The sequence below is a fragment of the Bombus huntii genome, chromosome 16 (genome assembly GCF_024542735.1).
Source record: "Bombus huntii isolate Logan2020A chromosome 16, iyBomHunt1.1, whole genome shotgun sequence".
NCBI lineage: Eukaryota > Metazoa > Arthropoda > Insecta > Hymenoptera > Apidae > Bombus > Bombus huntii.
The window spans coordinates 2,479,502-2,495,047 of NC_066253.1; the positions used below are offsets into that span (position 1 = coordinate 2,479,502).

Genomic DNA, 15,546 nt, shown 5'->3' on the forward strand with positions numbered 1-15,546 from the left:
GATCGGTCGTTTAAACAGAAATTAGTTTCAGATGAGGTAAGTTAAATTAGGTTAAACCAGATTGATGTAGATTATTTGCAGGTTAGAATTCAGTTTAGATCACACTTTCGGTCCATTTGGCACGAGTTGGTATTAACTTGTGTTTCGTCTCAATGCGGTTGTGCCTGCTTCCTAGTGGATATTCTTAGAGTTAGGTTAGGTTCGAAGTGTTTAAACTGCTAACCATTTAGCTAGCTTCTGTTTGGTTGATGTTAGGCCTGAAGACTATTTCGTTTTCAACGTGGATCATTGCCAACGAATATTCACCATCAATTCATCTGCCATACAAATTTCACTGAAACCGCAGTATTTCGATAAACTGCCTTTTCAAAACATTATCCGATAGTCAGTGCTTTAATTCACGACTGTATTGGCTATCGTGGCTATACGTGATACCACATCCCAAATTGGTCAGCCTTGATCAGTACAATATTCCCATGCACTTGGCTAGATCGAATGGTATTCCAAAGCATCGTTTGCTCTCCCATTAGCCAACATAATGTGTTACCGAACGAGACCTGTGTGTTCGTTTCTGCCAGCATCGTTTCAATCCCGGGGAATCGATCGAGGGATTCAAGAGTACGGTGAAACATATCGACACGGTGATACCTATCGAATGATGATTACACAGTATCGCAAATACTAATTTGTTAAGTGACATGGTCCTGATGGCGAGCTAACACGAACGAACAAGAGAGGAGGAAACTGAGTAAATTGTACGGAAGTTTCATGCCACTGTAATTACTTGCTCTATCCTCGCCAGCAGCTGCATTAATGGAGCCCCATTAAGCTTTATAATAATGCACAGTTTAAATAGACGGTTGACCTTTTCCTGGCTCGCTCTGCTTGAGAATGTGTCCAACGGTAGGGAATTGCTGCTTTCGAATCTTTGATAAAATCTGCCGGTATCGGTAAACCAATTTTGCCAATCATGTTCACTTGGAAGTTTTAGGAAAAATTACAGGAATGTGGGTCGAGGTATCTTGGAAATGAAGTTGCTTGTCCATTTGAATTAGATATGAAAATTTCGAACGAGCGGAAGCAGAACTTTGACGTTGAAGGTATTGAGAATTTAATAAAACTCGGACGGAAGAAAGGAGAATGAAAAATATACAGGAAAGAAGATAATGCAAGGAAACAATGAGTTTTGCAATAGTTACTTTATTAGAAGTCTTTCTTATTCAAATTGCTGGAATATGCAAAATATATTCAGGATATTTTCAACTAAATTTTGTCTACGGAGTGATCTCCTGTCACACCCTGTACACAATTTCTAGCATAGCAACAAAATCAGACCATCTAGTCCTGAAACAATGGAAGTATCAAATCCAGGTTAAGCAATATAAAATAAACCCAGTAAAATGTCTGTAATTCGAACCATCGGTTGATACACTCGAATTCTACGAAGCTGACAGCACTTGACCTAAAGGACTGCACTCAAACGTTGAAACTGAACTGCTTGAACGTTCGAGGATCCTCTCATCCAACTGTCCCTGTTCTCCACATCAATTTCACAACGATCTTTTCTAGATCAGCAGCATCCAAAAATATCGCTATACGACTCTTCGCTCCCCCCATGGGAATTAATCTTCCATAAAGGTTATGAGGGGTTTAGTGCCACGAGACCAGAATTTAGGGCAACCCAGTAGTCAGTTTAATTAAACAAAACAGTGTACCAGGATAGAACAGGGTAATTGATGCTGTTCTTGCACATTTCATATTACACGATGTAGTCCAGTTTCACCTTACGTCAAATACTATTGGAAGTGCCTATGTCTCAGTCGCAAAGGGTCCCAGATTCCAGGCGTGGCGGTGATTCAATTGGGCCAAAGTAGACGACGTCCGGCCGAAGGACGAATCGCCTACTTTTCCGGGTGCATCGCTGGGCCATTTCGTCATTGGGAACTTCGTCATTCCTTCTATAATTACAGTCGCCTTCATGACGCCAGATATCAAGGATGAGACTCAAGAGATTTCGGCTAAAATTATCGGGGCAATTACCGCGCGCTCTAGCCAAGCCTCTAGGAAACCAAGAGACCGAGAACTCCTGGAGAGTCGAGGCCTTGGGCTGTAGTCCACGGAAGTTGGATCTTCCGCGTGTAATCTAGCCAAGTTTCGCTTTTCTTTATCTGTGGCGATCCAACCATGTCAGAAGTTTAATCCTTCGTAGACATTACTGACAGGAAGCCTCGCCTTTATCGCCTGGCAGCTAATACGACATCTTCTGCTTCTCTCTCTCTCTCTCTCTCTCTCTCTCTCTCTCTCTCTGTCGTACAAAATATACCTAATCTTAGGAACCTCTAGGGTTATTGACAGATTATTTCTAGGGTCTAGCGTGTTTGGCTTTTTTCTAATCTCAGATTGGTTATAGGGTAATCCTTTTAGTGGCCAGACCAATAGCATTTGGCATAAACTGAATTGGACCTTGTTCTATAACTGTATTATTTATAACTGATTTATCTTTTCGGAGATTGCCTCATATTGTGGCCTTGTTTGACCTAACCTGTATCCTCTGCAGTATAATCTGATAAATCCGATGTTATTATCAGAAGTGTGTAATATATGAAATCTTCAGGTTCATCGAGTGGTTCTCTGTTTGTCTCTGTTGGTCAATGGTTCAGTTCTTTTCCGAGTCTAGATTGGTTCTAGGTTAATTTATTTAGTAGTAGGCTTAATAATATTCGACATGGACTGAATTGGATTCCCTTGTGTAGTGTGAAACCCGATTCAAACAACGTACATTCTGATGTTTAATTAGGCTAACTGGGTTGCCAAATTTAGTCCTGATCTCTTCTAGCCTAACCTTTGGTATCTTATAACCCATCTGATAGAGTCCTATCGGGACTCCTGTCAGTGTTATATCTGATTTGAGGAACTTATTTCAAGCTTATTGACAGATTTATTTTCAGGTTCCCTGATGCTAGATTAATTCTAGATTAATCTCTAGTAAATAATCCCTAGGAAATCCAACAGTATTTGTCAGGAACTAAACTGGACTACGTTGTGTAATATGAAAAGTGGGAAAATTGCATCACCGACACAGATCTATCTTAATATACTATTTTGTTTGACTAAGCTGACTAGGTTGCCCCATATTTTGGCCTCGTTTGCCCTAACCTATATTCTTTGGTATCTTACAACCAGCTGGATAGAGTTTGGTTTTGTCATCAAAACTAGATCTGACCACTTCCAAGCTTTCTAGTTTTAATTCTTCTTTGGATTTATCAACTCCTAGCTTGAACTGAACTAATGTATCCATTAATAAACCTCATTAGACGCGACGCGAATTTTTTTAAAGTCCATTTTAAATTGTAAAAGTTGGAGGAACTGATCTGTCTTCATATACGCTTTGTCTCACCTAATTTCTCATGATTGATCTGACAAACTTTGATTACTGTACTATCGCAAACTTATTATACTTCCATGTATTTAATTCTTCACTGATCCAAAATTAATCCTAATTTAATCCATCGGTTCATACAAAAATTGAAAAACAAATGAATGAATTACGCCAATGATAATGATTTATTTTTGTCTGTTGCATTATTTGTAGTCTGCTTTCACATTTTCCAATCTCACGATTGATACAGTAAACGTTAACAGAGCTTGATCCTGCATCTGAATCCAGGACTCTTCAATTTTATTTCCTGGTCCCGCTGCTTCGTTCAACGATTCTTAATTTTTCGTTGAGCGAAGTTCGATCCTGGATTAAACCTCCTAGTGGTAAAACCCACGGTGCTCGCCAAATCAACTCTGTCTGCCTCGACTGAAACAGTTGAAACTGCAAACTGGCTAGAGAATCAGACTAACAACGCTATTTTCCTTTATCTGTTTCTCGTTCTATCCGACAAATTGAATCCTTTATTGTCCTCTGTGCCCTCCACTCTCGCGTAATTGTTTCATATCTTCGCGAGGTCCTAGCGACCTCTAAAGCTACTGAACGAATTTTAATGCCGTCTTAATGCACGTGCTATCCACTTCATCTCATCCCCAATTTCACTGATCCCACAGGATGATTCGCAATTTAGGGTGAACGTCGAAAGAAATCCTTTGATCCCGATGAGAATTGGGACACTGAATATTCTCGAGGTTATGCTGCATGTATTTTGGATACAGCTAAATCTCTGATTATCACTCGTTACGTGTCCTCGGTGATTTTTCACCAGTGACGCACTTGTCTGAGTTAAATGGTGCGATTTAAAGGACCATTTATATGAAATCGTGTGGGTAACGTTTTGATTAACGTTTTGTTTAACAGGTTCTATGTCAGTTCAGTCAACCGTTGTACAGCTGCCATAAACGATTCATGGCCACTGGTGGCTCGCTCGACGATTAGCGAAATTTTGGCTGCGGATCAACTGTCGCGCGACTGTTGCACTTCCTGACCATGGGACGTTTGCATTCCTCCAAGTTGTTGTCACTACACGTGCACCGAAAATAGATTACAGCTCTGACTTTATGTAGCAAGGAACTTTGAAAAACTCGTGGTTGGTCGCGTAGCTTAGATTTTCGAGTACGAGGGTCAGGTCTACCTTCGAAGGTCAGCTTATCTTCAAGTTTATGGAAGAATAGGTCGCGTGATGGATCAACTTGCCAGGGATATTTTTTAATTCCTGACCTAACAGCGAGGACTTTTCAATAACTACATTTGCAACAAAATCATATGAAACCAGAGAAGACCAGACTTTCAGGACTCAAGTAGAAGAAGCTTCTTGGGATATTCTTTATCCTCCAACATTCTCCGAGTACAACAAGCTGAAAAGAATCGAAGACAAAGCTTTGCCGGTGGCGTTAACAGGTTTCATGTGTCCGCGCGATAATTCACAGCGCGATGGAAAGTCGGAGATCGAGGGAGATCAGGCTCGGATTACTTGATCCCGGCCACATTAATCGAGCAGCCATCCATCATATTTCACTGTTGATCCACGTAAGCCGCGCGTCACCACACATTCCCTGGAAATGATCGTCCCATGGTCCACGTATCTCGGCGATACGTTACACGGTTGTAATTCCTCACGATATCCGAGTAAACGGGACGAACTGCGATACGATAAATCGTCCTGGCTGCGTTGCTGCCCCCGTGTGCCAAAAAATGTGTCCTAGTCCAGTTCAAATTGCACATTTTTTTAGGCAATTTTTCAACCGGTTGCAGACAGTTGGTTTTTTCATTTCCTTTCTACGTTGGATTAAAGCTGGAGGCTACATTGCAGTTGAGGAGCTATAAATTCTATCAAGTACATGCGTATCTGACACTTGATCAAACACGATCAAACTCTGTTTCCTCCAAAACGAAATTTGGTCTTAAAAATAGATAACGTTCCTTCATATTGCCACAATTTTAATGCGAAGCATACGAAGAGATTTCTCGGCCTTCTTCATGTCCATTAAGTATATGCGTAGCCAACGCTTGATCAAACACGATCAAACACGATCAAACTCTGTTTCCTCTAAAACGAAATTTGGTCTTAAAAATAGATAACGTTCTTCCATATTGCCACAATTTTAATGCGAAGCATACGAAGAGATTTCTCGGCCTTCTTCATGTCCATTAAGTATATGCGTAGCCAACGCTTGATCAAACACGATCAAACACGATCAAACTCTGTTTCCTCTAAAACGAAATTTGGTCTTAAAAATAGATAACGTTCTTCCATATTGCCACAATTTTAATGCGAAGCATACGAAGAGATTTCTCGGCCTTCTTCATGTCCATTAAGTATATGCGTAGCCAACGCTTGATCAAACACGATCAAACACGATCAAACTCTGTTTCCTCTAAAACGAAATTTGGTTTTAAAAATAGATAACGTTCTTCCATATTGCCACAATTTTAATGGGAAGCATACGAAGAGATTTCTCGGCCTGCTTCGTGGCCATATATGAGCCACGGTATTTATCCATTGAAAACGCGTTTAAATATAATCGAATATAAACCTCGGTCTTGATTGACGTGACAGAGGTACGATAAACGTGAAATCCAGGAAACTTGAGACGACGTCTCGCGTTTATTATCTTCGTTATTAGCTACGGGCATAATTAAAGGTTCTTTGGAATTCGATAGTCGAACTCCCGCGGGCTAACGTCTCCCGCCCTTTCAATTAACCCTGTCACGTCAATTTTCATGCGACAGGGCGATCGATATCGCCTCTGGCGAGGCAAATAAGCTTGATGTCTATTTGCCAGGGATTAGGAATTACCCTCGTTAGAGTGTTCAATAGTTAAGAACCTGCACGTCTTTTGCTGTCTTGGATCCGAACCTTCGACACGCTCGTCCCCATAAACCTAGGATTTTTTCCTCTCTTTTTCATTGTACCGCAACAATTTTTAAACTACTCACTCAGAGACACCATCTTCCATCCCTTAGATCGTCAAAGAAAAATGACAATAGTTCTGTAAATGCTGCGTCTTGGAGCAAATATTTATATTCATTGGTATGGCTGAGAATCTCAACAATCGCTTTATACGTGCCGTGAGATGAAAAATGATTGCAAACCGCTGCTATAGACACGTATTTTGAATGATATAATTCCAAGTAATATTTTTTAACGTTACTGTGATTCTTGCGCGAATTACAAATTATAGCAAGCAGTTAAGTTGTATGTGTATCATCTGCAGATCTAAATATTGGGGCCTCGGGAATAGTAGTAATATCTTCAGTGTATAGCGTGTATAATACTGGCCCCACAACGATGCTATGAAGTATACCTGCTTCAATAAGTTCAAAAGTTCAATAAGTTGTATATAATAAGTATGTTAATAAGTCATCTGCAGATCTAAATATTGGGGCCTCAGTAATAGTAGTAATATCTTCAGTGTGTATCGTATAGCAAGCAGTTAAATGCAAATGAATCTGCAGCCTAAATATTAGTCCAATACGTGAGTCCAGTTTTGATGAAAACTATATGCAGCTCTTGAAAAGTAGCTCATTTTGATGGCAACGTGTGTGTTAGATAAGTGAAATCTCATTGCATTTCGTTGACTGTTTGCTGTTCTTAACTACATTCTGTGTAGTCTGACAAGTAGAATTAGATCGGTAGAACGGGACAGGCAGTGCTCAAACTAGTGGAATAGGTCGGTGGTCTGACCTGAAGTAGAGTAAGACAGACAGTGATCGGATTAGTGTCACTTATCTGCAGTTTAAAAACTTTCTTCCTGATTTCTTGCTGTTCCTTGTCTCGGATCAATAAAATTTTCGAACTGCTGAGGATTACAGTGTGACAAACCATTTGATAGGAAACGATGTAATTTATCTTCCTCGTGGTCCCTTGCTGGCTCAGAATTGGGTGTAAAGGGACAACCTTGAGATATAGGCGAAAGCCCGTGAGCTTTTATTATTCCTCGATTATGTTGAATAAAGTTTAACGTAAATATATAACAAATAATAAATGTACAGGGATAAATATATAAATAGGGGAACGTTTATTTATTAGATATTAATTTTTTTATATGAGAAATTTTATTTCTTCTTTATAGCATACTATTTTTACGATGTAGGATTCAATTATTTTTCTGTAATTCCATAATTCAGAATTTGTAAACATATTTTTGGATAAACACATTTGGGTAAACAAATTTGTAAACGTATTCTAATTTTTATTTTATCTTTAAGCAATAATTATAAACTAGATTAGGTCGAAAAACAATAATGAATCTGCCAAGATAAGAATATTAAAAATACGATAATATAACAATAATAATATACTATAAATAAAATATTGCAAATAATAATAATACCAAATAATAATTGGAAATAAAACGTTAAAGATGAAAAAAGGTGAAATAGATAGCCGCGAGTTGATAAGTGGAAGAGGAGTAAAAGCTGTGACGGGAAGAGTGGACAGATTATCGATCAGGCTTACAGCTAATTATTTTACGATTGACCCGATGGCTCTATATTCATCGGTCATCCATGACAATTCACTGCGTGCCTCGTGTGCCTCGAACGCGGCTGTATCGATTGCCTGCTCATTGGAATTGACACGAACGTGAATAATTGAAGGTGTCAAATAGCAAACTGACTAGAGACGTGGTCCTATTCGTAATTAGAAACCTGTTATACCTAATCGATTATTCGAAATTCCGGCACCAAAGTTCATCAGATTCGTTCGAACAAAACGAGGAAATATCGAATGCAAAGATTTCCCCCCTCGTATTAAATCTGATTTAATTGTAACTTTTAATACAATTAATCACCATACGCGTATTGTGATCACCATAATCGGAAAAGGAGAAAGTGAGATGGACAATAACGCGAGATAAGATCAGCCTAAAATCGTAGTCTTTATAGAAAAACACCATGTTTTTCAAAAAACCCATTTTTTTTTTTTTTTTTTTTAGATTTTTTTAAAAGATATCACGAGGATGACATTTCCTAAAACAGAGAAATATTCTCATCTCTGAGAAAAAGAAAGAAAAAAAAACTAGATGGAACTAGATAGAAGTACATAGAACTAAAAAATACTAGACGTTCTTCCGCATCCTCGCTCGTGCCTCGTTTCCAGCGATTTAACACTAAACCTATCGACACTTCCTGTATTTTCCTACCGTGTGTGATCAAAATGACCGATAATTCAAAATTTTTTTCTATTTAAATTTTAAATAGTTTTTTGTATTAACTTAGATAATGGTTAATTTATAACTGAACGTATATAAAATGATGAACTTTGAGAAGATTTCGCGCAAATTTGCTTTTGCTTAATTTCAACTATAAACCTAAATAAAAATCCACTTTTATTTATATAGAGATATATCTCATTCATCCTCGCTGCACTTTTTACAAATTATCTTGTAATCAAATTTTGTAACCTGTACAATATTCCACTTGACAATTTTGTTGCAGCAATGAATCTGAACTTGTTGATAGTTCCATTGTATGGTTTTTTCCCTGCGATTTTTTATACAGCAGTAACGTATGCACCAGATTTATAACAATTTCGTGAATTCTCTGTACGAAACGGTAGAACGTCGATGAGACGAGCAGACAAATAATGAATTTCCCTCTTTGTCTTTCGGGCGCATTCTCACCAATTTTTCTCTAATTATACTAATTCGTTCGGCCGTCACAGTCAACAAGTTTCAGGAGAATGGTTCTACAAATGGTGGAGTAATTTAATGTTTTAGAGGGAAAAGCGTGTCAGGTTGACACATTTTTCTACGAACGCCTAAAAATCAATCGGCAGAGGAACAGGAGGATTTGCATTGGTAAAACAAGCAACGGAGAACGAGCCTATTTACACCGCTTCGCCCGTGTAATCGATTCCCGTTATCTGGAGGAACCCGGTGACACGGACGCGTGCACACGGTGCCGCGTGTACATCGATCGCAGAGACAGACGTATTCAAACAACGACCTTAATGAAAGCACTCGCCTAAACGAGAAGTCTTCACGAAACCGGCTCAGGTTACCGGCAGGTAACCCTGGCAACTGGATCAGGAGAGCTTCTGCCATTTCTCTCGTCCTTCTTTTTTTTTCTTTTTTTTCTTTTTTTTTTTTTATCGATTTCTTGCAACGTTTAAGCGGACGAGGGAAAGAAATGTGATTTTTCGAAGGGATTTCTAGTAAATGAAATTTTCTTCTTTAGCGTTGTTTTGTAGGTTAGGTGGAGTATTTGTGAAATATTGGCTTATGATATTTTAGGGTTAAAAAAGGAAATGTTTTCATTCTGACAAGCTTCTGTGGGCGAAATTCTTTCTATTTCTGACGAAGGTACAATAGAATGAAAATTTAGCGACTTGTAACATTATTGCACTAAACATAACCTTAGCAACTGACTTTTGTAGAGGTTAGGTTTTTATCAATTTGTTGTGATTATCTATGGAAGTAGATGTTCGTTAATTTTGGCTTCCTCCTTCAGGATGAAACTGGTTACGCTTTTTCTGAAAATAGAAAAAAGCTTCAGGGAGATTATAACGTTGCAATCATTTTTTTTGTCAGGCCAAATGTGACCGTAGGAATTGCCCAAGAGAAATTCTGATGTGTCTGTCTCTCTTCCCTCGCGTGTAACAATTTCTTGCAATATTTAAGCAGAATGGAAATGAAAGTGAAGAAATCTGTGGTAAAAGAAATTTGAAAAATTTCTTTCCGCTCTCGTGTTAAGCAAAAAATATTTATGAAACTGCGTAGAAACACTGACTGAGACGAGTCTCTGACACAGAACAGAAGTTCTCCTCCATTTTTTATAACACAGTATTCGGAAGAAACAGAAGAGAAAATTTGAATAATTTCTTCCGTGCGTTTCTTTATGATAAAAGGAAGCGATATGAAAAAAATTGAAAATTACAGCGGAATGGTGTCTGGGAAACACGAGTTATGATTATTCATTAGGCAAACCAATCTTAATCTCTCCTTTTCTTTTCCTGCAATGACTTCCTGCAATATTCAACGCAACCAGAAAGCAGATTATTTCGGCGAGTCGCTGCTGAATACCTTCTGGGAATCCTCCTGGCGATCAGGATTATTATGCAAATTGAAATTTAAGGTGTTAACAGATCAACTGTTAGTTTAGGTCCGAGATATAATTTTTGTGCCAGGTACAAGGAACACAGTTGCTCCTACAAAAAACTGTATACTTGTATAAATAAATATTAACCATCGTTTGATATATATCAGGAATAAACAATAAAGAAACCATCCTAACCATCCTGAAATTATGAAAAATGATTTATACGTGCACAACGATGATGCGTGTGACACAATTGTTGATATCTGTTAATACCGAAGAATTGAAAATTGAGGATTAAAGCGATGTATTCTTTCGTACACGAAATGTCAGATACACAAGAAATCTCGTGGAAGAAAGAGAAGGACGCTTAAAAATGGTATTTGTCGTTCGAAACTTGCGACGAAAATAAGAAGCGAAAATCGAAGGAAACGTTTTTCAACACGGATTCAAGGAAGATGGCTGGTTGCCGTGTTCAGGGGGTCTTTAACGCGTCGGAAGTTTTCTGGGACAAATCGCCTCCGGGATGAGTCGAGGGTTCGCTAAGTTCTTTTCGTTTCCAGATACGATCCACAAAGCCGGCGTCTCGTATTCTCTGCAAAGCATGACGCAATACGAATCAAATGTATCTAAGCATTTTGAAAAATTGCTGCTAGGAACAATTTGGTTCTCTCTTACGTTGGTATTACTGGACCGTTTATTAATCGTCACAGCATACGACGTATTAATTTCTCGAATATTGTCGCCGAGGTTAGGGCACTTTAATTTTAATCTTACTCGAGGTTGAAGTTGAACCGAATCCATGAAATTGTAGGAGAATGACTTCATTCGTTTTGCAACCTGATCATCCTGGCATTGCCGCTACAAAGTGGTATCATCTCTAAATCAGTTGAACGCGGTGATCCGAATGTGAATACGCTCGTTTGTCACTTGTTTTTCATTGAAATTCGGATTTCAAATGCGCGTTTAACGTGAATTAAAAATTTAAGTAGCCTGATCCAAAGCTGTGACAAATGTACATAAAAGCACATAACCTAAAACGACAAACACACATGCATACAAATATATGTACGATTAGCTTTGTCATAGGTTTGAATTAGGTTATGTATTTCTACATACATATATGATAATTGTATGTACACGTACGATTAGATTCGTCTTAGATTTGAATTAAATTATTACTTAAATTTTTACTTCGTGTTAAATGTATATTTCATTAGATTCGTCTCAAGTTTCGATTAAATTACTTAGATTTGAAACTCTCCGTTCTAATTTCCATCCTACGCGTGTTCCACACGATGAAATCCATTATTGGCTCTATCAATGGTTCTTCGTTGTACGTAATACAAAATTCAAAATATAAAAATGTAGTAACCTAATCCAAACTTCTCTGCTCATTTACGTAGACGTGTATATGACTCATCTATAGTAACTTTTACTTTATTTATAGTAACATTTTCTTTTTTTAGTTTCTAACCTCGTCTGCTTCAGCCGACGAAATTGAGGACCAACGGTAGCTGTCGCGAGTTAATCAGGAAAAGTCGCAACTTCGTCCGCGGCAAGAAAAATATTAATACCTGATGGCGTGATTTCAAGCTGGCTTATTTCGTTAGACCTGTGTGAAGTTTACCGTGTCGCGGAATTAATCGAGCCCGCCCCCTTATTTTTAGAACACGTCCGCGTAATTGAATGTCAATTCCGTGCTCGTTGACCAGCCGCGTCGTTGGCAACACTGTTTCGGGCAACGTCAGTGGTAATAATTGAGTTTTTCTCTAGGGACTTTCTTTCCCATGTGATCGTAATTTAAAACTCCTGCAACCTTGCAAACTCAAATAATAAAGTAATTACAGATCCGCTGAAAAACCAGACACGCGTCTCGCTATGACGAACATACGCGAAAATAAATTACTCTGTCCCATTTCGAGAATCCTATTTCATTCCTATAAAAAATTATTTTACCGTTACAACCGATAATCGAATATTGAAGGGGGGGGGGAGAGACACGTGTCAAGCAGAATGCACGAATTGGTTCATAGCGCAAAGAATCAAAGATATTTGCTCCTTTTTTCACTAATGAAATTCCGCCCCACTTGTCATAATTTCTCCCTTTGTGAATTATCTTACGATCTTCTTTGAACGCCTCCGTTTCTCCAGCGTGAAGCTCGATTTCTATGAAATTAAAACGGATGAATTGCTTGTTACACAATGAAACACAGACGGATAAAATTGATATCGAATCGAGCACAATGGAAAAACTTAAGAGGATCAATGAGAGCCGATTTGCAACATAGTCGTTGGGTGGGACATAAAAGCAGTGGGAGCATTGATAAAAAAAAAAAAAAAAACAGCGTATATCATGCAATATGTGATATATGAGATAACATGAGACACGTCAGAACGAAGTATTATTGTCGAAATATTTCGCAGGTGCAGTTGAAACAAACGTAATGTCAGCAATGATATCGAAGATTTCGATATTAAAGTATCGAAATTCGATTGACATCTGCCACGATCGCAAGTCGGTGAAATGTTAAAATAGATTTTTAGGGAAACTGAACGTATACCACTTGTGTCGAATCTAATCGTTAGCTACGTAACATGTAACCGTGGTAACTGAACGGTTTTACGATCGGATGTTTCAATTACGCAATTGTACAATCTGACATAACCTAAAAATCGCCATCTATGATTCTGTTTCCTACATAAAGTACAAGATATGACTAATTTTCAGCCATTTGACGATAGAGTACTATAGTTGCTTTGTTTCCTAAATTGGCTGATATGTAAAAAATTCTAATTTGGTAATTCGTTTATAAATGTCTGCTGGTGTAAAAGTACCACGATATCCGGTGTTCCGTCAAGTCTGTCAGAAAGATAAAAATTTCGATCGATTTTACGTCAGAGACAGGAAACTCTGCCAATTCCCTTGGCCAAGTTGCGTCTATGTTACGTCGAGGATTTGACCACGCGAAATGCGTATTTATTTTCGGATTTCGTGCATCATGAAACAGCCTGTATATCCGGCTAAAAGTGGCCGTCATACGTCAACGAGCCACGCGATCGTTGCACGCGTAAATATTTAGTCGATGCACGCGAAATGCCTTTTTTATTATCACGGATTCCTGAAAATCGTCGTTTCTGGAATTCTTCGAATATCATCCACTAATATCATGTAATAGCAAATTCTCCTAATGTGCCTCTAAGCTTAGCTAACTCCAATACCAGATCCATCTTATCTATCAGTCATCAAATTTGGCTACCATTAATCTTAATCCTTAGAAATTACCTAGAATTGGTATTCATGTGATATTCACCGCAAATACGCTTATCTCTAACGAGCTAAAAACATTGAACCCTAATACTAACCTGCTACTAACCTCCAAATTTCTGGTCGAATTAGACAGTACCTTCTGTACTATTAGCACTGAAACCTTGAAATCGCGTAGCTTTGTTATTCACCTAATATTCGCTGTAAATCCAACTAGGCCTGCTGATGATCTCGAAAATTCACCGAACCCTACTCTAAATCCCCTAAACTCACGTAGCCCATTAGTCTAATTGACGCTTAGTGCCATTATAGGCGATAACGTACCGGTTGATGGATCTCGTTAATTTTTAATGAAGCAGCCTCGCGTTAACGTACGATCAACACACTGGCCATTATCGTTATAATTAACGAGCTGATCGATTTATCCCACGATTCTCTAATTGTTCTTCGTGGTCTACTATTTTTGAACAACTCTACCACGGTTGGCACGAGGGAGGATTATTTCACTCGGAAACATATTTCAGCTTCTTACATAGCAAATTTGACAACTGCGAGGAACAAGAGCTAAGACGAATTGATACAAATGTGCGAGTATCGATGAAATGCCTTGGCACCAAAATTTCAACGATATCGAAAAACCGACCCAATCCCTTTGGTCTATGAACAGCTTAATTCTGTAAGAAGTTCAAAATCGAATGTCAAGATGCTGAAGCTTAAGATGTTGAAAGAAATAATTCTACCCAACTATATCTTTGGCGCACAATGCGTCCTTTGTGCCACATTTACTCGCTGCTGGTAATTGTTTATTGATACAAGAGCGGCCGGCCAGTTCTCCACGTGTTGAAATATTTGAAGAGAACTCGACGCCTCGTGTATCCTGTACCGCGGAACCCGATCTGTGTCTGACATTACGCACCCTCTCGTCTGTCTACGCTTTCATGCTACCACCATCGAACAACCAGGGCCTTCGACACACTCGTCCAAACGTTTTAAACAAACGTCCCATTTAATTAATCGAACGGTAGCTTCGTACAGATTGAAACGTCGCTGGCCGAAACAGATTTGTCTGTGGAAGATATAGAGACAGGCTATCGATCAATTTACTATTCACTTTTCCCATTTTGTTCCAAGTGTTATAGATAACTCTGTAGTCTCGTTCAAAGATCTAGCCATTCTATGTGTAACCATAATGGTATTGAGTGACTCGAGGACCTCGATATTAGGTTAGGTGATTTTACATCTTCAAAACTGGGTGCAATTCTAGAAACTCGGCATTTGGTCCACGCGCGATTCTACAGACTCGACGTTAGTTCTAAATGATCCTAGAAACTGAAGGTCATTAGAGATCTTACAACTGTTACCAAATCGAAGCCTGTAGTTAAGTATGTTCCTAACCTAACTTATGTTCCACAGTGTCAGAGTTCGCGCAGGAGCTGGGCGCGGCAATGGAAAGCCACTCGGCAACCGTACGACGTCTTGTCGACGAGTTTCGCAGCCGATCCGGAGACACCAGAGTTGATTCCGGCGGAATGCGTCGAGTTTGGGAAAGTTTACTGCGCCAGGTGCAATCAGATGCAGAAGCTCACTTGGATCTGGCCGCGGTTCTCCAACAGCAGCTGTCTAGGCCCACCTTGGAGGCCAGCTTCCACCGAAAACTCCAGTCCAGAAAGGTAATTCGCTTCAGATTTCTGCATCTACGAAAATCGAACGAGCCCTTGATAGCGAAACTTTGTTCAAAATCCATGGCATGTGCTACAAATGTGGCGAAAAGTGGTTTAAGTTTGAAGGGAGAAATTGTCGT

The 15,546-nt window shown here is 38.9% G+C and overlaps 1 protein-coding gene across 5 annotated transcripts in view; it reads left to right on the forward strand.

Annotated features, from left to right (window-relative positions):
- The window catches only part of LOC126874443 (uncharacterized), a 77,370-nt gene that overhangs the window by 39,703 nt on the left and 22,121 nt on the right, over positions 1–15,546 (forward strand). For all 5 annotated transcript variants that reach the window (XM_050636509.1, XM_050636507.1, XM_050636506.1 and 2 more), the window contains one exon: positions 15,159–15,415. In XM_050636509.1, coding sequence (XP_050492466.1) covers positions 15,159–15,415 — 257 coding nt within the window. The remainder of the gene's footprint in view (positions 1–15,158; positions 15,416–15,546) is intronic.